Genomic DNA, 24480 nt, shown 5'->3' with positions numbered 1-24480 from the left:
GATTCTGTACGCTCAAAATTTCACCTTCAAATGACCTCCATTCCTCTATTACATCCTTTACATAAAACAAATTGTGCCCAATCCACTCCTTCTAAATCCTTTCGCATCTCCTCAAAGTTAGCCTTTCTCCAATTAAAAATGCCAACACTGGGTCCAGTCCTATCCTTCCCCAACAAGTACCTCCGTCACCTGACCTATCTCATTCCCTAACAGGAGATCCAACACTGCTCCTTCTCTAGTCGGTACCTCTATGTATCAGAATCAGAATCAGAATCGGAATCAGACTTCAATCGCCAAGTACCTATGCACATACAAGGAATTTACTTCCGGCAGATGTTGTCTCTCTCCTCATAACAATAATAATGATAAATATAAATGAAAATATAGATTATACATACAGGTAGTGCAATCCAAGTAATAGTTAGACGACAGTTAACCGGCAGTTAACTGTTCAGCAAAGTGACCGCAGTAGGGAAAAAACTTCTCCAGTGCCTATTGGTCTTAGTCTGGAGGGATCTGAAGCGCCTACCAGATGGATGCAGATCAAACAGTCCGTGCGCAGGATGGGAGGAGTCCTTTATGATGTTCCCCGCCCTCTTCTTCAACCTGGAAGAGTACAGGTCCACAATAGAGGGCAGGGAGGCTCCAATGATATCCTGCACACATTTTACAAACTCCAAACCATAAATTCCTTTTACAGTATGAGCTTTCCAGTCTTTGTGTGGAAAATTAAAATCTTCCACAATCATAACCCTGTGCTGACTCCAAATATCTGCTATCTCATTAAAAAGTTGGTCCTTCATTGCTCGTTCCCTATTAGGTGGTCTATAATACACCCCTATACGTGTTACTACACCTCTCCCATTCCTCAGTTCCACCAAAACAGTCTTTCTAGACGAACCCTCTAATCTATCCTGCCAGAGCACCGCTGTAATATTTTCTCTGACAATTAATGCAGCACCTCCCCTTCTTGTCCCTCCGATTCTATCACACCTGAAGCAAGGAAATCCAGGAATATTTATTTGCCAATCACACCCCTCCTGCAACCATGTTTCACTAATAGCTACAACATTATATTTCCAGGTATCAATCCATGCTCTAAGCTCATCCACCTTTCTTGCAATGCCCCTAGTATTAAAATAACTGCATTTACGAAATTCTCCACCTCTTCCTCTCCGTTTATCTCTAATGGTGCGAACAACTTTACTATCTTCTTTTTCTTCCTTCACGCATATAATTGATCCTGAACTCTGGTTCCCCTCCAAACTTGTATATAGTTAAATCCACTGGAGCCTCTCTAGCAAACCTACCAGCAAGAATATTTGTCCCCCTGCAGTTCAGATGCAAACTGTCCTGCCGGAACAGGTCCCACCTTCCCTGGGAAACTGTCCAATTTTCTATAAATCTTTAGCTCCCCTTCCTGCACCATGTCTTCAGCCACGTGTTGATCTGCGCTATCTTACTATTTCTAAACCCACCTGCACTTGGCAATGGTAGCAATCCTGAGATTGCTATCCTGCGGGCTCTGTCCTTTAACCTGGCGCCTGTCTCCCTAAACACACCATTCAGGACCTCCTCACTCTTCCTTCCAACGTCATTTTTACCTACATGAACAACGACATCCGTCTGCTCACACTCCCTCTTGAGAATACTGAGAACTCGATAGGAGATATCATGGACCCTGTAGCCAGGAAGGTATCAGACCATCCAGGATTCTCGATCTCTTCCACAGAACCTCCAAATGTCCCTCTAATTATCGAATCCCCTATCACTACAGCTCTCCTCTTTTCCCTCCTTCCCTTCTGAGCTGAGGGTCCAGTCTCGATGCCAGAGACGCAACCACTGCAACTTGTCCCTGGTATGTCTTCCCCACCAACAGTATCCAAAACGATACTCTTATTATTGATAGGAACAGTGTGCAAATAGTTGAGGATTTGAGCTTTCAGTCGCCAAAACATGTTAAGTGTTTTACAAGCAGGATTAATAGACATGCAATTGATTTGAAATTGTATGTTTAAACTCTTGAGGCAGTGTCAGTGGTAAGATTTCCAGTAATGTGGATGGATAATAATCTGACATGGAAGAACCATATCAGTGAAATAATTAACAAATGTAAAGGAGCATTAAATCTCCTCGGGCATCTGTGTGGGTATTGTTGGGTGCAACACGAGACTTTTTGTTGACCATTTATATTTGTTTAATTCGACCTGTTCTTGATTATGTCTGTGTGGCTTCTGATTCTGCTTCATCTTCAACTTTAAAATGTTTGGGTGTGATACGAGCACATGTTTTAAGACTGTGTTGTGGTGCTGTCAGGTCGTCCCCTTTTTCGGCTTTGCTGGTTGAACTGCGACAATTGCCCTCACAATGACAGAGTTTGATGTTAACATGTTGGATTAATTTGAATGGCAAAGAAATGGTCATCCTGCTAAAGGTGTGTTTGAAAATCACAAGATATATGTTTTAAGTTTTAGGTGGCTGGGTTCTTATCACTCTGAGTATATGGGTATATTGGATGATACAAAATGTCCCAGTGTAGCTTTATCGGTCACCCCATCTCGTTTGTTCCAATGACTTTTATTGATTTTAGGTTATGCGATTGGGTTCAGTTCTGCTGGAGAGCCTGTTCGCATACCGGGTTGAAGAACCAGCAGCAATGGAAAACACTTTGGAGTCTAGTATTGCTATTAACTAATAACCATTAACAGCAACTAAGCAATACAGTGATATAAATGCAAATCTTTTGAACAGGTTAGCAAGTGTGTGTGTGTGTGTGTGTGTGTGTGTGTGTGTGTGTGTGTGTGTGTGTGTGTGTGTGTGTGTGTGTGTGTGTGTGTGTGTGTGTGTGTGTGTGTGTGTGGGGGGGGGGGGGGGGGTGGCGGGAATAGGAACAAAACTAGGCTCTTCCAAACCTAGGGGTAAATGGATACAGTCTTACGATATGAAGAAGAGAGTTCCGTTCAGTTTGAGTTAGTTAGTTGAGTAACATTGGAGAGAGAGAGGTGAGAGGTGATGCCGTCGATCTTCCCGTTGTCTTCCGAAGTCCTGTTGTGGTCACTCACTATGACCATGATATGTACTTCATCTTGATACTACATGATACTTCTGTGATGGAATTATCACCCAGGCAAGGATGGACACACACATAATTCCCCACTGGTTGCACCTCTTCACGCTGTGAGTCGCTGATCGATTTCCCCGAGTTGATACTCCAAAAACCCACCTTCATGTGGGTGCAACAAATCTCATTCCGTGTCCGAGGCAGTCTGTCTCGTGGTGTGTCTCCCTGTGTAACAGCAGACCTGATTTTTTTTCTCCACATGTTGGACATCAGCTGTCAATCAACCTGCTCCGCCCTCCACTTTCTGCAGGAACTTTACAAGCAGGCATGTGACTTTGGGGAAAAGGGAAACAGGCTGGCAGAGAAACAATAACATCAATCCTTCGAGCAGTTTCTCTCTCTCTCTCTCTCTCTCTCTCTCTCTCTCTCTCTCTCTCTCTCTCTCTCTCTCTCTCTCTCTCTCTCTCTCTCTCTCTCTCTCTCTCTCTCTCTCTCTCTCTCTCTCTCTCTCTCACACACACACACACACACAATAGCAGCACAGTTCATCGGGTCAGTTCTGGACCCCATTTCAAATTAGGTTTGCCTATGACATCCCCTTTCTTTTAAGAAATGTTTCCGCAGGAAGAAATTTAGTTTAAATGTATATTACAGAGTTCAACACAATACATATGTACTCATCAGATAACAGAGTAAAATGGGTACAATTTCGAACAACATCTGGATAAACAATTAGCTATAATGTTGGCAGTACCTTTCACAAGTCTTATTTCCAGGTCATATTCCTGCAATAGCAGTCTCCACTTCAACAAAAGTCTGTTGTTATTTTTCATATTAGTCAGAAATACCGACGGATTATGATCTGTGTAAACTATCAATGGCTTTTGGGCAGGACAAATATAAACTTCGAAATGTTGTAATGCTAGAATAAGTGATAGTAACTCTTTTTCCACAGTGGAATAATTTTTCTGGTGTACATTAAACTTCTTTGAGAAATAAGCCACTAGGTGTTCAAGGTCATCCACATCTTTTTCTAGCAATACTGCCCCAGCATCTTCGTCACTAGCGTCTGTTGCTATAGAGAATGGTTTTGAAAAATCAGGTGCTTTGAGCACAAGATGATAACACAATAAAGTTTTCAGTCTCTCGAACGCCTCTGCAGTGGTCAGTCCATACAAGTCTCTCACTCTTCCCCAGGAGTTTTGTAAGGGAGAGAGTGATATCTGCAAAGTTTTTACAGAACTTTCGGTAATACCCCACCATTCCTAAAAATCTTCTCAAAGCTTTCTTGTTAGGCGGAACGGGAACCTCCGCAATAGCCTGTACCTTGGCTTGTAGAGGAGCCAGTTGCCCCTGACCTACCACATACCCCAGATACGTGACAGTGGCATGGCCAAATTCACTTTTATCGAGGTTCACTGTGAGATTGGCCTAGACAGCTGTTTGAACAGTTTTTCCACCATCACAATGTGTTCTTCCCACGTGTCACTCCAGACCACTAAGTGATCGATATAAGCCCCTGCGTTTCCTAAACCTCTAATTACCGAGTCGATCGTTCTCTGAAATGTCCCTGAAGCATTTTTCATTCCGAAAGTTAGAACATTATATTCATGAGGCCCTGAAGGTGTGACAAATGCTGTGATTTCTCTAGCCTTTCAGTCAAAGGAACACACCAATATCCTTTCAGCAAGTCAATTTTTGAGAGGTACTTAGCCTTTCCCACTTTATCAATGCAATCATCTACTCTCGGGATAGGATAAGCATCTGTCTTTGTAATGGCATTGATTTTCCTGTAGTCGGTACAGAATCTCAAGCTACCGTCCGGTTTTGGAATAAGAACACAAGGCGTTGCCCAGTCTGAAGTAGATCGGCTAAGAATACCGGCTGCTAGCATATATTCAATTTCTTTTTCCACCAGCTTGCTTTTCTCTAAGTTCATTCTATAGAGATGCTGTTTAATGGGCTGAGCTGAATTTACAATGACATCCTGCATTGCAATCGTTCACTGTCTCGGAACATTGGGAAATAAATCCTTATGCCTGTTAATTAACTCTTTCAGTTGTGTTCTCTGTGCAGGATCCAAGTTACAGACCTTATCAGCAAGGTCGGACAAAATAATGGTATTCTCCAGTCTGGTTGACTCTATATTTGACAATAAAATGCTCTTGCCCCTCGTTATCAGATTCCATCCCCTCATTTGTTTCCATGACAGTATTGATTGGCACCATCTGCGGGGCATGATCTTGTTGGAGCATATTTACGTGAACTAGCTGATTAACCTTTCTGCCATCAGGAGTTTTGATAACATAGTTCAAAGAGTCAGTCTTCTTAATCACCTCGTAGGGTCCCTGGAATCTCGAATGGAAGGGTTTGGTCACCAAGGGAAACAAAACCAGGACTTTATATCCAACTTCAAACACCTGTTCCCTTGCTCTCTTATCACCCCAATGGTTCATTTCTTCCTTGCAAGGCCGCATACATTACTAAACCTCTCGCGGAATTTCAGAACATAATCTATCACACTGACACACACTGTCAGGTTAGCCCACTGCTCTGAGTAAGGTCAAAGGTCCCTTGGGCCTATGGCCGAAAACGAGCTCAAATGGACTGAACCCCAGTGATTCCTGAATAGTATCCCTCACAGCAAAAAGTAATACGGGCAAAATCTCATCCCAGTCTCTGCCATTCTCCTGAAAATAGGTTTTAATCATGGTTTTTAAGGTTGAATGAAACCGCTCCAAATCCCCTTGAGACTCCGGGTGGTAGGCAGATGACACAATTTGTTTAGCCCCCAGCTCAGAAACTGTTCGCTAGTATATGTTTGATGTGAAGTTACTCCGCTGATCTGCTTGAATCTCCTTAGGTAAACACACTAGTGTGAAAATCTTGAAGAGGTCCTTCACCACAGCTTTTGATGCTCCTAAGAGGTATATTCTCCGGGAACCTAGATGCAACACACATAATAGCACATACTGATACCCTGCTGCAGTCTTTGGTAATGGGTCCACACAGTCCACTATGACTCGGAAAAATAGTTCACCAAAAGCAGGTATCGGCCAAAATGGCACTTTTAGGATGGCCTGATCAGCTTTTCCCACTACGTGGCACGTGTGCCAACCTCTGCAGTAGTTGACAATATCTGTCCTCATGTCAGGACAATAAAATTCCCTCATAATCCTGTGTACAGTTTTCATCATTCTTGACTCTCACTCTCTCATTGCGCTCGACAGCTCTCTCTCTCTTAACAGCAGCTCAGTTCATAGGGTCAGTTCTGGACCCCATTTCAAACTACGTTTGCCCATGACAGTATACTAATGTATTATCATATGGTAACCATTTTTTACAGATGGTTCAAAAGATAATTTAACTGGGAACGTTGACGTGGCTGTTCTCTTTTTGTGTGTGTCTGAATTGCCGGAAATGATTAAAAAAATGTCTTACCAGCCATTTATCGGTATATGAAACAGAATTGTATTCCATCATTTTAGGCTTACAGTTGATGGGGGAAATTGGTTCTTGCAAATTTGTTCAGATACCTTTTTTGTTTTGATGAGTTGTAAAACAGCTCACTCTTGCATTGGGTCAGACTGACTGTAGGAAACGTATTGCAAAGGGGGTTTCTTCTTTTTCTTTGTTACTGTGTATGTAATCAAAATGGCGTCTTTGTTTTGTTGAAAGTAGGAATGCTTCTTTGTTATGATAAGTGCTGGAAGTTTGTTTGGGTTAAATTTACTGATATCGTGAATTGTATTTGTTTGTTAACCAAATGGGATTAACGCTATTCTTTCTTGTGGGTCTGTAAACTGATTTTTGGCGGGCATTTTGGGCAGTCGGCGCGAGGGGGTGAGAGAGAGAGGACGCAATGCTGGAAGCTGGGTGATGGAACGGACACCGAGCGGCGGTCCGAGGCCCAAGGTTTTCGGTGAGGAGAGGAGACGAAGACAGATTCGTGTGGAGTGTCTGGTCGACCACCGTGGTTGGTCCCGGGCGGCGGGTCGAGGAGTTCGGAGGGGATCGAATGGTGGCCAGAAGACTTCAGTAATTGAGCTCCAACGGTTGTGCACGAAGTGGTTTGGACTTTGATAAGTTTGGCGTCTTATCTTTATTTTTTTATTTCATGTACATTGTATCGTTATTAATCACTTAGTTGTAGTAACCTTTATAAATTCTACTCATTTAATCGCATATGGTGTACTGTCTGTTTTTGGCCGAAGGCTGTTCCTCCGAGTCGAGAACGAGCTGACCGAGCCTGAGGCGACCCACGGGGTTACATTGTGGGGGCTCGTCCGGGATTGATTTGTGTGGAGGCTGTGTGATTACCCTCTTTAAATTATCTGCGGCGAAGAGCTGGTGTGCCTTTGTGGGTGTGCGATTGCTGGTTATCGCTGCATGTGTGTCGGGTGGGGTGGCTGCTGTTGGAAGCCCGGAGGTCGTTGTTCGAGTTTCGACTAATGCTGACGAACTGGTGGTGGGGCCATGGGTTGTCCGTACTGTTCGGAGAGTGAGGAGTGACAGGTTGAGATGTTTCAGCAGTGGTGCGCTCCGCCCGCTTGTTGAAATAATGTCCAGCCCTAAAAGGGCGGAGGCGTGGGCAGAGCGGACCTCTCAGTTGTTGGGTGAGTGGCAGTGCTTGGCTGAGGGAAAGCGACAGGAATTTGTTGGAAGTTTGAGCAGGCAGGCTGGTGGCGTTGTTAGAACTCTCGGGTACAATTACCTCGGAGTGACAGCTGTCAGTTATGTGAAAGTGTGGGAAAATGCGTGTGGTTCGACTGGAAGTCAAATGCCGCAGCTGGGGGGCTTATCATATCCGTGGCAGGAGATTGGTGGAAAGTTTTGAGGGTATCCCTTTTAGTTAGGAGGGCAGATAAATTGCTTGCGATGCCAGGGGGATCTGTCAAGTGGATCAGCTCCTCCCTCAGTTGTTCAGCCGATCCGAGAGGTGTCAGGAAACTTAGAGGCGGCCCAATGGGGGAACGGCTTGGGGTCTCTGGGGGAGCACGTTCCCAGCAATGTACCAAGGAACTCCCGAAAGGAACAGACCCTATTCCTGAAGGCTTAGAGGGACCAAGCGCACAGGTGTTATTACGGATGGATGGAAGTCAAGTTAAAGCCATCCTTGACACCGGGGTGCCAGTTAAGTTGCTGTACAGTTTGTTTTTTTTTTAACCGTTATTGGAAGCATTTACCCTTGACGACATTGAGGGCACTGGAGATTTGGGGTACCAGTGCGGGTGATTATCTAGACGACGGTTGTTGGTCAGTGAAAATGGAGTTCTTAGAGGCAAATGTGGAGGTGACTGAGGTTCGTGAATCATTAATGCTGATGTATCCGGACACTGTTGAGATGCGCAGCATTTCGGCTCTGGAGAGAACCAATATCCTGCTGGTGCGCTTGGGGGCCTGACCGGAGGAGGCGGGTGAGCCCTGTTTGGAGGCATTGTCGATGCATCCAGAGTTTCGAACTGCTTGTGCGGACGTGTGTAGCAGCATTGGGCCGATACCGAATTCAAACAAGAGCCGGTGGTGATACGGTCTGGGGGAAGTATCTGAGGGTAAGACCCTCTTATTGGACGCTGTGAAATACCACGAGGGAGGGGAGCTGACTGCTGAAGACCCCTCGGTGAGAGAGAGGTTGCGGCGACTGGCCCCTACAGCCGTGGAAGACGTAGGAAGCGTGCGTGTGGATTATATTGCGCTGAAGAGGCGCACTGTCAGTGAGCAAAACATGGCCCTGAGGGCCGAAGAGGCGATGGCCTGTCTGAGTGGTGCGAAGTGGTTTAAGGTGCCAGATCTGAGGAGTGGATGTTGCCAGATCCCGATGGGTGGGGCCGACAAGGAGAAGTCGGCCGTTATAAGTTCCCTAGGATTCATCCCGTCCGAAAAGATGCCACAGGGCATATCCGGTGCTCTTGCAACCTTCCTGCGGGGCATGTGGAAGACCACGGGGGATGTGGAAGTGTTTTTAGTTTTGGCAGATATCGATGATCTCTTGGTATTTGGATTTGCCTCAGAAGTGGCTGAGAAATACAGAGTTAAAGTGTTTTCTGGACACGTGCAAGGGCTGGCGAAGGTCGCAGCTCGTGAGTGACTGTCTCTACAGAATCAAGTTTGAAATGAAGACTGAGAGACTGGAGAAAGTGATCTGGAACCACTTGGATGACTTACAAGTTGGAGAGAACGAAGAAAATTGTCTGACTGAGGGCAACAGCAAACTGAGAGCCTGGAGAGGGGAGTTTGCGGAGGTGAAGAAATTACAGACAAATCTCGGAAGAGGGAAGCGGAAGCTTGAAGGGAACCTGAAGATGACTATCGACAGTTCAAATGAAGTGCAAAACCTGAAAGTTGATCTGGAAGAAGTCATGAGGAAGAAAAAACTGGAGAGAAGTGCAGTGAATACTGATCTGGAGGCTGACCAATCTTTAACGGCTGCTTTTCAGGTCGGGGTGGAAGAAGCTGTTGGAGTAACTGCGTCCCAGATTGAGATGGCCGGGATGCTTGAGTCAGAACTGCTGAGCCTGTTGCGAGAGTTGTAGGGGCCTGAGAAGAAGCTGATATCTCAATTGCAGGAGGCTGAAGAGATTGCAGGAGTAGTGCAGGCCACGTGTTTCCGTTTGGAGAAGATCAAACAGCAGTGACCGATCGCAGAAATGAGGAAGAATACAGATTCAATGGATAATGTGCCGGATGTGTGGTACATCCTGACTTTTGCTGACTTTCCCTCGATTGAAGAAGAGACCTTTGGCCCTTCGCCCACTGAGTCAGGTGCAGTGGAGAGGGTTAGCTGTGTGCAGTGTGGGGCATGAGTGAGAGGTTGAGAGAGAAGTTGGTAGCGGGCCCGAGGTATCCCCAGTTGTGTCCGAGCCTGAAGGGTTTAGGTGAGGGGGTACGGAGGTCTCAGAAGGGTTAGGGAACTCCCAGATAGTTGGCCTATGTAGCGCCTGAGGAACAGGGCGTGAAGTTTACTGTGTGGGGAGGAGATGTCACTGTTTGTGCTTGGGTTAGGGTGTGTTGGCAGGAAAAATGGCGAGTTATTTAATAGTCATGTTGACATGGCTTTTATTTAGTGGGGGAGAGTGTAAAGGGGGTTTCTTCTTTAACTTTGTTACTGTGTATGTAATCAAAATGGCGTCTTTGTTTTGTTAAAAGTAGGAATGCTTCTTTGTTATGTTAAGTGCTGGAAGTTTGTTTGGGTTAAAATTACTGATATCGTGAATTGTATTTGTTTGTTAACCAAATGGGATTAACGCTATTCTTTCTTGTGGGTCTGTAAACTGATTTTTGGCGGGCATTTTGGGCAGTCGGCGCGAGGGGGTGAGAGAGAGAGGACGCAATGCTGGAAGCTGGGTGATGGAACGGACACCGAGCGGCGGTCCGAGGCCCAAGGTTTTCGGTGAGGAGAGGAGACGAAGACAGATTTGTGTGGAGCGTCTGGTCGACCACCGTGGTTGGTCCCAGGCGGCCGGTCGAGGAGTTCGGTGGGGATCGAATGATGGCCAGAAGACTTCAGTAATTGAGCTCCAATGGTTGTGCACGAAGTGGTTTGGACTTTGATAAGTTTGGCGCCTTTTCTTTATTTTTTTCATATATATTGTGTAGTCATTAATCACTTAGTTATAGTAACCTTTATAAATTGTACTCATTTAATCGCATATGGTATACTGTCTTTATTAGGGCGAGGCAGCCACATCACACAGCATCCACACCAGCTGATTACCCAGTTTGGCGGGGCAAAAGGCTGCTCCCCCTAGACGGGAACGAGCTGAGCAAGCCTAAGGCGACCCAGGGGGTTACATTATCAAACAGTATTTCATATTCAAAGTTTGATTCATAGGTCTGCACCTTATATGCCCTGCACATCGCACTGTTCAGGGAAATGATGGTGTTGACTGCTTCGCCATAAAAGCTGCTAAAGTTTCAACTGTGGATATAGACTTTCTTCTGGCAGATTTGGAAGCTAAGGGGTTTGTAGGGTTCAGAATTAAGGGTTTATGACATGATCTGTCGGATAATGGTCATAAGGACAGACACCTTTACAGAATAGATAAACCAGATGGGACTATAGTAGAAGGGCTTAAAATGAGAAGGGATGGAATTGTATTGACATGACTTACAACTTCCCACACTATGCTTAATTATGTCTTGTATCTAATTGGAAAACTTCATTCTGTGTCGTGTACATTTTGTCATTATGAAACTGTAAAAAACACACAGTCTATTACAGTGTGAAACATATAAGGGTGAACAAAATCAAATGCAGTCTTGAGTACAATCTTGGGGGGCGGAGGTTATAGTTTTCATATAAAAATTTATTAAGTTGTGGGAGTGTGTTTACGTTAACTCAGTCTGGAGAGGGAAAAAGGCATGCAATAATGGTAATCTCAGAATTGTTTTGTGGAATCTCCATACACAATGGGATTGGAAATCAGGTTGGTATCAGATCTCAAGAGAGGGAACTTGTTGAATACCTATGAGAAGGCTTTTTAGAGCAACTTGTGTTTGGGCCTACTCGTGGAAAGGCCATTCTAGATTTGGTGTTGTGTAATAACCCTGATCTCATTTAGGAAATTAAAGTAAAAGAACCCTTAGGAACAGTGATCATAATACAATTGAATTCATACTTGAGTTTCAGAGTGAGAAGCCTAAGTCACATGTATCAGTCTCACAAAGGAATATAGGGAATTACAGAGCCATGAGAGAGGAGCTTGCCCAGGTGAATTGAAGGAGCATATTCCGGGGATGACAGCAGAGCAGAGGTCGCTGAAGTATCTGGGAATATTTTATAAGGAGCAGGATAGGTATGTCCCACAGAAGTTCTCAAATGGCAGGGGTAGGCATCTGTGGGTGATAAGGGAAATAAAGGACCGTGTAAAGTCTGTGGAAATGGCGTGTAAGGTAGCAAAACTGAGTGAGTTGTTGGATTATTGTTTTAAATCCAACAAAAGGCACATTAAAAAAGTCTTTTAAGGAGGGTTATTTTCAGGCAGCATAGTAAATCTGTGGGATACTCTGGCACAGACTTTAGTAGGGGACAAGTCTGTGGGCATACTTAAAGCGGAAGTTGGTCATTTCCTGATTGATCTGGCCATCAAAGGCTATAGCGAGAAGCCAGGTGTAGGGATCGAGTGGGATCCGAGATCAACTGTGATAGAATGGCAGTGCGGAGTCGATGGGCTTGAATGGCACAGTTGTGCTCCTATGTCTTATGGTCATACGGAGATTTACCCCGACTGCCCTGTTCAAGTCAGCACTGCCCCCACTTTTCATATTCAACCTATGCATGTATGAGGGGACTTTAGATTCCAGGAGAGCTAGGAACCGCCGCCCGCGGCGCCTGCTGAATCTGTGGTGTTTCTGTTCGGTTGAGGGATGCGGTAAACGAGTTAAAATTATGGATCGATAATTTTCATATCGAGTTTATTTCCACTATGCACACATTTATATTTACAGGATTGTTCTCCTGACACCGGTCCCCTGGATTCGATCCGTTTACCAGACCCGGAACAGAACTGGAACAGATTCTCATCCACTGGTTATCATCCCCAATCGCAAAAAAAGGATAAAGTTTTCCCCATGAATTTATTCTCAGTGAAGGTGTGGATATGGGTCTTTGTCACCGCGTTGTAAATGAAACTGTCCCAGACTCGTAACTGAGATAAACTCCCAACCTCTCGGGATGGGACCGGCACGGAGACGGGATCATATTGGAGGGGCGATAAACGTGCACGAAATAACCCCGCAGGAACGCATCAAAATCCCGCTCGATGACCCAGAATCCGGTCTTCGGTATCAGTCTAACCTGTTGCTCCCCTCTCCACAGACTCTGCGGCAACTCCCAAATGCCAGTACTGACTTCTCCCCACCTCCACTTCCCAGTAATGTCTCCCAGAGTGAATCCCTCCAAACCCAACACACAAGGCCAGTTTGTGAATCTCTTCCTGGTTTCAGGGATATTCTTCCAGTCCCCGGTCCGCCTCACACTCTTCCGATCCTCAGACACCTCAAGCCGTGGATGCGCCGTTTCCACATCCAGGGTGACAGAAAACTGGGGGAGAAGCAGAGAATTAGAGAGTCACCGGGGATTGGGGTGAGACTCAGATAACCCGGCTCCCGGGATCGCGGGGCGACTCGGGGCAATGCGGCTCTGGGACCCGTGCAAAGGCAGCTGGGCCTTAGGCCCACTTGAGTGGTCGACAAGAACCTTTCCCGTGATTTAACCCGATGAAAGCAGATAGGCAACTAATATCTCCCCAAGGGTTTTCCACTGGACGGACAGCAGAGATTTCCCGATCAAACAGACACAAAATGCTGGAGGAACCGAGCGGGTCAGGTAGCATGTGTGGAGAGAGATGGACAGTCTACCTTTCAGGTCGACATCTTCCCTCAACAATAGGAATAAATAGGGGAGATAGACAGCAGAAACGAGTGCGGAAAAGGTGTGGATTAAGATGGGAAGGGGTGAGTAAATGGGTTTAAACAGAAGGTCAAAGAGTTTCTTTGACCCAACTTGTTCATGGCAACCATATTGCGTTAAAGAGCTTGTCCCATTTGCCTTTATTCCTTTCACCTTTCTTATACACGTACCTGCCAGAATGTATTTTAAAACATTGTCACTGTACCCAACTCAGAGTTAATCAATGGCCCTGTGTAAACAGAGATAACCCTCTTCGCTGTCCACTATACCATGAATTTTAGTGTCACCCACAAACCTACTATGTCACCTTTATTATCATCCAAATCACTAATATTAATGACAAACAACAGCAGCCCCAGCACCAGCCTCTGCAGTTCACAGGCCTCCAGTCCACTGTGTTTAAGAGACACTTGGACAGACTCTTCAATAGGCACGGCACAGAAGGAAACTGACCTAATGCCGGCCAATGGGATGAATGTAGGTGGGTAAATAGGTCAGCACAGAAGTGATGGCTCGAAGGGCACATTTTGATTCTCTACCACGATGGTTCTGAGAACTGAATGGCTAAGAACCCACAAACCCCCACGGGTGCAGAGAATTCCAAACAGACAGTGACTCCTCACAGGGGAAACATCCTCCCTGTGTCCAGCCTGTTGAACTCTGAAAGAATTTTATGTTTTCTGAGATCTCCTCTCATCCTTCTAAACAGGGAACAGAGAACATTGAACAGTACAGGACAGTAACAGGCCCTTCATTCAATGTTAACATTCATTTGGAAGTGTGAAGTGTGAGAAGGTTTGAGACAGTAAAGGAATTGATAATGGGAACCGGTAGTGGACGGAGATAAACGGCAGATTGAACCAGAACCAGATGGGAGAAGCGTGGAAAGCATGTCGGTGAATCGAGTGTTTAGACGTAACGAAAAGCTGGATGGGACAAAGATGGGAGATGAGGATCCCTTTGACACTTTTTCCCACACCCCATCAACTGCAGGCACATCATTAGGACAGGGGAAATATTTACAAGGACCCTTAAGCAACACAAGCCCTGATTAAAGGTTTCAGCCTGAACCGTCGATAGTTTACTCTTTTCCCGGCCTGCTGTTTCCCCAGCAATTTGTATGTGTTACTCATCTTTAAATATACTCAATTATTTGGCCTGCACAGCTGCCTGTGGCAGATTCACTATCCTATGGATAAAGTAAATTCTTCTTCATCTCTATCCTAAATTGATATCCCTCTGGTTGGAGGCTGTGTCCTTCTGTTCTCAACCCACCCACTCTAGGAAATATCCACCCAGCAACAGCTCTCTCCAAATAGGTGTAGGGAAATCAGCTGGGACCTTCATCAGGATCTGTATTGCTTGGATTATCAGCATCTGCAGATTTTCTCGGTGTTTGATTTTCAAAGCAGAAGTTGATAAATAAACTTCTTGATTAGTTAGGGCATCAACATTTATGTGGAGGAGTTGGGAGAATAGAGTTGAGACAGATAATAAATGAGCCATTATTTTAACCTCCCCTGAGTACATGCCCAGAACCAGAAAACACCCTCAATTGTTCATTCTTTCAATCCCGGAATCATTCTTGTGAACCTCCTGGACCACCTCCTATGCCAGGACATCTTTTCGATATTAGCGACCCAAAACTGCTCACAATACTCCAAGCGTGCTATTGTGCACAATTCAGATTCCCCAAATATGGGGTGGAGGGCGTTACACAGGATGCTTCAAGAGGATGTCACCACTACTGCGGGGCATGGGTTTAAAAGCAGAGAGTGGATAAGCTTGGGCTATTTAGCTGTAGTGTAGGATGTTCAGGGATGACCCCTTATTGAGGTAAATACATCCATAAGTGGCTCTGATAAAGTTAGTCATTTTCCGAGAGAGATGGGAGTACAGAACCAAATGGCTCAAATTGAAAGAGAGATGGGAAATTTTTTATGAGGGATCTATGGAGTAGCATTCTCACAGAGAGGGACGTGGACAGATGGAATTTGCTGTCAGATGCTGCAGAAACATGTAAAATTAAAATATTTTAAAATAAATTTAGACAGGTACACAGGAACTAGCTAGAGGTATCTGTGGCAAACACACAGAAACGGGACATGCTCAAGAAGACATCTTAGTCTTGCAGATGGATGAAGTGGGCTGCTGGTTCAAGATCTGCCAAACCCTTCCTTGAACATCTTCCTGAGGAATCTCACCCTGGAGTTTGTCTGAGAACTGTTGACATGCCGTCACGTCAGAGGGCAGCTCAGTGCTTCAGAACAGACAGACTGGGTAAGGATTGCAGAATTCTATCCTAAATTGGAAATTGTTCAAAGAGAATGATTCCAGGTTACTGAAGGAAACAAGAACGTACATTGCTGAGGCTCTGACTACCATCTGCCATCCTTCCTGGGTATGTGTGTGGCTGGGCGAGGGGGGGGGGGGGGTGGTGTTGGTTGGGTGGGAGTTTTTTCCAGGCCGGTTATGCAGTGTGTGCTTCTCCCGAGATTAAATCTTGAAGGATGTCGATGCCTATTGGCTTGTCTGGGCTCAGCCGCACAATACTTCAATGTAGTGGTCTGGTAGCCATAAGGCATAGGAGCAGAATTAGGTCATTTGGCCCATCGAGTCTGCTCTGCCATTCAATCATGGATGATCCTTTTTTCCCTCCTCAGCCCCACTTCCATACTTCTTCTCGTAATCTTTGATGCCGTGTTCAATCTAGAACCTATCAATCTCTGCCTTAAATACACCCAATAACAGCCTGTGGTAACAAGTTCCACAAATTCAGCATTCTCTGGCTCAAGAAATTTTTCCACATCTCTGTTTAAATGGACGCCTCTCTATCCCACCATGGGAAATTTACTTTCCACATCTACTCTGTTTAGGCCTATCAACATTCGAAAGTTTTCAATGAGATCCCCGCCCCCCCCCCCCTCAAAATTCCATGTGTACAGACGCAGAGCTATCAATCGTTCCTCGTATGATAACCCTTTTATTTCCGGAATCAACCCTGTGAACTGAACCCTCTGCAATGCAAGCAACTCTTTTCTTGGATGAGGAGCACAAAACTGTTCACAATACTCAAGGTAAATCTCACTAGTGCCTTACAAAGCTTCAGCATAACATCCCTGCTCTTGTATACTAAATTCCTTGAACTGAGTGCTCACAATGCATTTTCCTTCCTCAGCACTGACTCTACCTTTAAGTTATCATTTAGGTTGTTCTGCATTTTCATCTCAGCTTTTTGGATTTTCTCCCCATTCAAAAAGTAATCCGCACATTATTTCTACGACCGAAGTGCAAGACCATTAATTTTTCCAACATTGTATATTATTTGCCAATTTCTTACCCATTTTCCTCATCCAAGTCCTTATGAAGCCTACCTGTTTCCTCAACACTACCTGCCCCTCCACCAATCTTTGTCTCATCTGCAAACTTGACAACAAATCCGTCTATTCCATCAGTTAAACTATTTATATACAGCATAAAAAGAAGTAGTTCCAGCACCATCCCTGCGGAACACCACTAGTCACTGGCAACAAACCAGAAAGGAATCCCTTTACTTTCATTCACTGTTTCCTACCAATCAGCCAATGTTCTGAACATGCCAGTAAATTTTCCGTAATACCGTGGGCTCTTAACTTAGTAAGCAGCCTTGTGTGTGGCTTCTTGACCAAGTCCTTATGAGATTCCAAATATGTAACATCCACTACATCCCCTTCATCTACCTTACTTGTAATCTCTTTAAAGAATCCCAACAGGTTTCTTTCAGGCAAGATATTCCTTAAGGAAGCCATGCTAGCCTGTCCAGTGTCACCAAGTATTCTGTAACATCATACTTAACAATTGACCACAGATGTGAGGGGAACTGGACGAAAACTTCTTATCTGCTGCCTTCCTCCATGCTTAAAGATTTCAGTGACATTTGCAATTATCCAGTCCTCTGGCACCATGCCAGGGTCCAGTGCTTTTTGAAAGATCATTACTAATGCCTCCACAATGTCTAGTGTTACATCTTTCAGAACACTAGAGTAACTAGTACTTAGACAGCTGTATTTCTACGTTATATTGAGGAGCATGTTTTACATATTATTTATCATAAATTACTATAAATTGCACATTTAGACGGAGACATAACGTAAAGATTTTTACACATCATGCATATGAAGGATGTTTGTAATAAAGTCAATTGAATTCAATTTCATATTTATTTTTCCCCTTCCCAACAGTCTTTTAACGATTCTCTGAAGGTCTTTAAAAACTTCCCAATCTTCTGTCTTCGTGCTAATTTTTGCTTTGTTGTGTGCCTCTCTTTTTCTTTTAACTTAGCTTGTCTTCCCTTCTCACCCATAGTTGTGCTATTTTTGCCATTTGAGTATTTATTTATTTTTGGAATACATCTATCCTTCACCTTCCTCATTTCTCCAGAAACTGACACCATTTCTGCTCTGCTGTCATCACTGCCAGCATCTTCTTCCAATTTACTTTGGCCAACTCCTGCTTCAGATCACTGTAATTTCCTTTACTCGACTGAAATGGCACAACGTCAGACTTTACTTTCTCCTTATCAAATTTCAAGTTGAACTCGGTCATGTTGTGTACACTCTCTCCTAAGGGTTCTTTTACCTCATCATCCCCTGTTCAATACTTAACACCCAATCCAGTAGAGCTGTTCCCCTAGAAGGCTCAACAACAAACTGCTCTAAAAAGCCAGGACACAAGCATTTCAACAAATTCTCTTTCTTAAGATCCATTACCAACCTGATTTTCCCAATTGACCCGCATGTTGAAATCTCCTATGACTATCATAACATTGTCCTTTTCATCAGCCTTTTCCATTTTTACTTGTAATCTGTGGTCCACATCCAGCTACTGTTGGGATGCCTGTATATGACTACCATCAGTGTCATTTTTACTTTTGCAGTTTCTTAACTCATCCCATACGGATTAAATATCTTCCAATCCAACGTCATATCTTTCTACTAATTTATGAGCAGAGCCATGCCACTCACACTGCCTACTTTCTTATACATTGTACAAATTCAGCTCCCAACTATAACCATCCATCAGCCACAATTCTGTGATGGCCACAATATCATTCCTGGCAAACTGTCAAAGAGCAACAAGATCATTCACCTTATTTCTTGTACTCCATGTATTGAGATATAACACTTTGTGTACTGTGTTCGCTACCCGTTTTAAATTCTGCATCCCTAATGCACTGATACTCACCTGCTAGCTGCAATTTTATCCTCGCATCTGTCCTCCGTATCTGACAGTCTGATACACGCTACCTTTGATTTTACCATCAGTCTTATCCCTTTACTCCAGTACCCAAATCCCCCCCAACAAATTAGCTTAAACCCTCCCCAACAGCTCTATCAAACCGTCTGAGATAATATTCCCCTCTCCGGTTGACGTGCAACCTATCCCTTTTGAACAGGTCATACCTCCCCCCAGAAAGAGATCCTAATGATACAGGAACCTGAAGCCTTGCCAATGTACCAGCTTCTCAGCCACGCTTTAATCTGCCAAATTAACCTGTTTCTTCCCTCACGAGTACGTGGGCACAGGCAGCAATCCAGACATTACAAGCCTAGAGGTACTGCTTCTCAGCCTTCTACCGAGCTCTCTAAATTCTATTTTCAGGACCTATTTTCTGTTTTATGTACCAAGATATCTGGCTGTTTCCGCTCCCTCTCCAAAATGCTGCAAACACGATCCAAGTCATCCATGACCCTATCACATTGGAGGCGACCGACATTCAGGTGTCCCGTTCACGGCCATAGATTCCCCAATCTGTGCCTCTGACGACTGAGCCCCCTATCACTACCATCTTCTCCCTTTAACAATAGTAAGATTTGCGGATCCAGAAAGGAGTGGGTGGTGGGGGAGACCTGTGTCAATCAGAGTCTGCACTCAGAGGTGTACGAAGGACTTGTGTATTTTTCTGACAATCCTTGTCACCACGGAGATACCCATTTTCTTCTGCACAATATCATCAAGTCAGTATTAATTACCCAGCTCCTGCGGTCGAATTCAAACTCATGACTTGCGTGTTAATGCAATGTGCTTGGGATCAGGACACAGTGGTTTATCTGCCAGTCCCGTGCATTGATTGTATTGTGACCCTGTGCTGGTGTGTTCAGGGGTTTGACATCTCCAGCTAACCATATGACAGTGATGGTTTGCAGTCAGTGGGTTGATGTGGAATAAACTTCAGTTCCCCTTCATCCATTATTACCTTTGTCTCGAATTGGAACTAGCTTGAGTCTCATGAACAAGGAGGCATTAATATTTGTAAGTATTACCTCGATTAATGGGATCAAGTGTTTCTCTCAGTAGTCTGTCCAAAAAATAGGGGTGATCGAATTTTTCAACCGGCAGGGCCTCATCTGTCATTGTCAATTCCTGGATATCATCATTAATCCTGTAAACATTAAACTGCTGGTTATAAACTGCAATTTTGAACAATTTTACAAATCCATACAGGGTTTCAGTAAAGAGTATGTCCTACCTCCTGTTCCGACGAGCTTCCTCCTGAAATAAATAAAAACCCAGATCTAATGAGACTTGGACTTACTGTTCACATCCTGAATTTCATCCAAATCATTACAAGGTATCACTCACACACACACAAACAACGCAGAACCATGGCGCAAATTACAAGGTAGGATTCCGAAAATTAGATCATTATTGAGAGGATGAAACTTACAGGAAAGACAGGACAGGTTGTGCGTTTTTCTCTGGATATGACATCAGGGTGACAGGATGGAAGAAGTTAAGATCAGTGATGGATTTGATTGTGTGAAGGTGGAGAAAGTGCCTCTATTTATGGATGAAATTCCAGTTGAATTTTAAGAAATCCCATTAGAAATTTTGTGAATAGAATGTGGAACTCACTGCCACAGGAATGCTTGCAGCAAAATAGCAGAGAATGAAGATAATGAGGAAACAGGATAAACATACGAGGGACCATGGAGTTCAGGCATTGTTGCTGAGTGTGGTGAGTAGGTAGGAGGGAGATTGTGAGCCATGGAAATTGATAGGAGAGATGGATCTAATGGACTGTTTACGACGGAGAATGAGATATAATCCCATGTGAAACGTATCTGAAAATGTAAAGAAACAGTGAACGTTTCCCTAATCTGACGGAAAGCGGACATAGAGGATAGGTTTGATGTGTGTATCACATTCTTTGCACTCAGTGATTGACGGAAAGTTCTACAAACCCACCGCACCAGCCGCAATCACAGTATTTGACTTGAACTGGATGTTAATGGGAGTTTTAGAGGACATTTCATGTGCTTATTAAGGACAGAGCCAACAGCTCTGTGTTATGATCTGAGTAAATCATTGCAGCAAAGATTGCATTCTGTCCTGGGATATACGGAAGTTTTGGAAATCCAGTACTGGGAAAAAAAAACCCTGAAGAGATGCATCTATTGCCTGGAGAAAAGCAGTTTACTGCCATTTGTAACTGTTGTGTTTAGGAGCAATGTCTGTATTCTGTGTACATTATACTCTGCGTTGCGTCTTTATTATGGTAACTAGTCACATGAGTGGGGGGCGTGGTAAAGGCAAAGAGAAAAAGTTACATGTTCGTGCTTTGTTTTTGGCAGTTTTGAGCTGCGGACGGACGGATGCTATATGATTTGTTGACCGTTTCATTGCTACTTAATAACGAATAATCACGCTTAAATTTCTTTGCTTCAAGATTGTATCTGGCCGATAAAGGATAGAATAAATACCTTCACCATTTGGAACATGATTGTTGGAGCGATAGGAGGTCACGTCATACAAGTGTAACACAGCAGCAGAAACATCGGAAATATACTGCACAATACATGCCCTTTGGCCCACAAAACTATGCCGAACATGTCCCTACCTTAGAACTACCAAGGCTTACCCGTAGCACTCTATCTTTCTAGGCTCCATGTAGCCATCCAAGAGTCTCTTAAAAAAAATCTCTAACGTTTCCGCCTCCACCACCGCCGTTGGCAGCCCATTCTATGCACTCATAACTCTCTGTGTAAAAAAAAACCTCACCCCTGACATGTCCTCTGTAGCTACTTCCAAGCACCTTAAACCTGTGCCCTCTTATGGCAGTCATTTCAGCCCTGTGAAAAAGCCTCTGACTATCCACACGATCAATTCTCATCATCTTATACATCTCTATCAAGTCACCTCTCATTCTCTGTTGCTCAAAGGAGAAAAGTCCACATTCACTCAAAATGTTTTCATAAGGCATGCTCCCCTATCCAGGCAACATCCTTGCAAATCTCATCAATCTGTGCGATTCGCCAGCAATTCATTTGTTAGAATTGGCCACTGTGCTGTGTTTATTTCAAATATACCACTGTTCATTTAGTGCCCTTTAACAGAAACAGATCGAAATATAATTCCTTACCTTGAGAAATATCACACTGTCTTTTTGAAACATCTGTTCCTTTAACTTTGGGATTTCCTCCTGAATAATCGTTATATTCTCTTGAATCTTTCGAAGATTGCTCTCCATTCGATTTAGAATCCTCTCCTCTTCTTCCCTGAGATCCCTTATTAATCTCTGCTCTTTCTCAGTGATAATCTGGCGCAGTTCAGCAAATTGGGATGTGATGTGGGACTGAAGGCTGTGTAACTGTTCCTATCGAATGACAGGGTGAAGGTTAATTTACTGTATTGCTGAGTTGTATTTCCTTATGACATTAACGTTAGCATTCGGTCCAATGGAGTACTTGCTAGTTCTGGGACATTCCAGTCAACCTTATTCCCTCACATTTTTCCTGAAACCTGTTCTCCCTCATTAACGCATTAACTCCCACCTGATTCAAGTTCACCATCTCCCACCTTCACAAGGTTAATTGTAATTAACAATTCAACCGGCATGTCGTTGGGATGTGTCTCAAACTGTCGTAGTCACAGGGAGAACATGCAAACTCCACACAGATAGCACCAAGGATCAGGATCGGACCCAGGACACTGGAGCTGCGATACTCAGCTATTCTGCACTAAAAGGAGCAAAACTATACAGTAATATCAGAAATTCCACTCAGGAATCCTCACCCGAACTCCGGAAATCTTCTTTTTCTCTTGCTGCTCCTTTTTCTGGAAATCTGATTTTATTTTTGTGAGAGAGTCCAAGGAAGAGTTTAACTGATCCTGGAGGTCAGGGAGTAAAGGAAATTGGGGGAAAAAAAACAACAGAAGTATAAAGCAATTATCGCACAAAATGCCGAAGGAACTCAATGAGTCAGGCAGTATCTGTGCAGGGGCGATAAACAGTTGACGTTTCTGGATGAGTCCCTTCATTAGGACTTGGAAGGAATGGGGCAGAAGCCAGAATAAGAAGGTTGGGGATGAGAACCAGCTGGCACGTGACGCGTGAGATTATGTGAAGAGAATGTGGTAGAGGGGCATGAAGTAGGAAGCTGAGAGGGGACATGTGGAAGAGACAAAGATCTGAAGAAGAAGGAATCTGATACGAGAGGACTCTCGACCATGCCGGATGGGGAGGGATTTGGGGCTCTTTGAGGCCCTGATGGTGACCAGGGAGGAGGTGGTCGGAGTCAGGTGTAGCAGTTGTCCCGCTTGCGGATATCAGTGTCAGCAGAGAGGGGAGGAGCGAGTAGATAACAGAATTCCGCAGAGAGCTACCCGTCTAGAGAGTGGAGAGCTGTAGTGGTGGAGGGTGGGGAGTGGGCTTTTGGGGGGAAAGATGTGCTTCGTTGTAGAATCCCACTGGAGATGATGAAAGGTGGGGGAAAGTTGTGTTGCTTATGGAGGCTCGTGTGTGGACAATGGACGGTGGAGTGTGTATTCAAATACAGATAAATTTTACCTTGTAGATTTTAACAACTTCTTTAATCGGTATGAAGCGGTGCTCTCTGTGTTCCAGCGCATCTCTACAGATCAGACAGATCAGTGTCTTGTCCGTTTCACAAAGCAGCTTCAGTTCTTCCTCATGTTCCTCGCAGTAATGCTTACAATCCTTCCCTTTCGGATTCAGGTTTAGATTTCGAGCTTTTTCAGCCAGATTTGCTAAGGCCCGATTGACCCTGAGGGTGCGGTCAGCAAACACCTCTCTACATTCCGGGCAGGAGTTTCTCTCCTCCTTTTCCCAACACTGTATGATACAAGAGCGACAGAAGTTGTGTCCACAGTCCAGTGACAGCGGATCGGTAAAGAAATGCAGGCAGATGGGACAAATTGCCTCCTTGGTCCAACTGTCGACCTGGTCATTCGAAGCCATGTTAACTCCCAGCACTTCCTGAGTCAGAATGCTTTCACTTTCGGGAACCGTTGATCCCCTGCAGTACCGCGAGTGCCCACTACACCCGCTGCAGTCTCATTGAATAGACGTTATGTTGCTGCATCTGTTGAGTGGGAAGAAGTCGTGATAATTTCCATATCAGTGTGGGATCAGAAACATATTAAACAGGTTGGAACAAAAAATGAAAACTCGACCATGGACCGCCCAAGCCCGGCTGCAAAAGGAGGCTTTCCATACAAACCCAGTGAGACAGAAACATAAACTGAACCTCCAAAGGCCTCAACCCTGGGATCTGCTTCATATACCGATAAATGACTGGTAAGTCATTTCTTTACAGTGCCTGCAATTCAGGCACGTACAAAAAGAAAACAGTCACACCAACATTCCAAGTTAAATTATCTTTTGTTCCATCTGAATGAATGGTTACCGTGTGCTATAACTTTCATTAATATAGTCATGAACCAACAGATTCTTAGACAGAACAGAATACAATCGTGTAACCTAAAACAAACCAAATATCTTTATAAAAACTAGTTGGAGTTTCCGAGAAAGCTACAGTTAGGCAAATGGTATCATCCAGTAACCCATATTGCACATATGAGTGAGAAGAACTCAGCAACCCAAAGCTTAAAACATTCTTCTTGTGATGTTCCCAGTAGTCCTCCTACACACCTTTAACAGGATGATCATTTTTAACCCCTCAAATTAATCCAGTATGTTAACATCAAATTCAACCTCTGTAATTGT

The 24480-nt window shown here is 44.3% G+C and overlaps 1 protein-coding gene across 1 annotated transcript; it reads right to left on the bottom strand.

Moving 5' to 3' along the window:
• Positions 1-5871: 5871 nt before the first annotated feature.
• Positions 5872-23712, bottom strand: LOC140724867 (zinc-binding protein A33-like). Its single transcript, XM_073039629.1, has 6 exons — positions 23302-23712; positions 22527-22622; positions 21874-22107; positions 19981-20003; positions 19775-19893; positions 5872-6005 (listed from the first exon to the last, which is right to left on the bottom strand). The coding sequence occupies exons 1-6, from the start codon at positions 23710-23712 to the stop codon at positions 5872-5874; spliced, it is 1017 nt and encodes a 338-aa protein (XP_072895730.1).
• Positions 23713-24480: the final 768 nt, after the last annotated feature.

The sequence above is a fragment of the Hemitrygon akajei genome, chromosome 1, assembly GCF_048418815.1.
Source record: "Hemitrygon akajei chromosome 1, sHemAka1.3, whole genome shotgun sequence".
Taxonomy (NCBI): domain Eukaryota; kingdom Metazoa; phylum Chordata; class Chondrichthyes; order Myliobatiformes; family Dasyatidae; genus Hemitrygon; species Hemitrygon akajei.
Note: the sequence above shows the minus strand (reverse complement) of the source record. Positions and strands in the feature narration are given on the sequence as shown.

Excerpts from the sequence above, each read along its gene's own strand:
- LOC140724867 (XM_073039629.1), bottom strand. The coding sequence starts at position 23,712 with ATGGCTTCGAATGACCAGGTCGACAGTTGGACCAAGGAGGCAATTTGT. Across the intron at positions 22,623-23,301 it reads AAGTTGTTAAAATCTACAAG|GATCAGTTAAACTCTTCCTT; the intron begins GTAAAATTTATC and ends CCTGACCTCCAG. Across the intron at positions 6,006-19,774 it reads ACTTGATCCCATTAATCGAG|GTTCCCGGAGAATATACCTC; the intron begins GTAATACTTACA and ends TGTTGCATCTAG.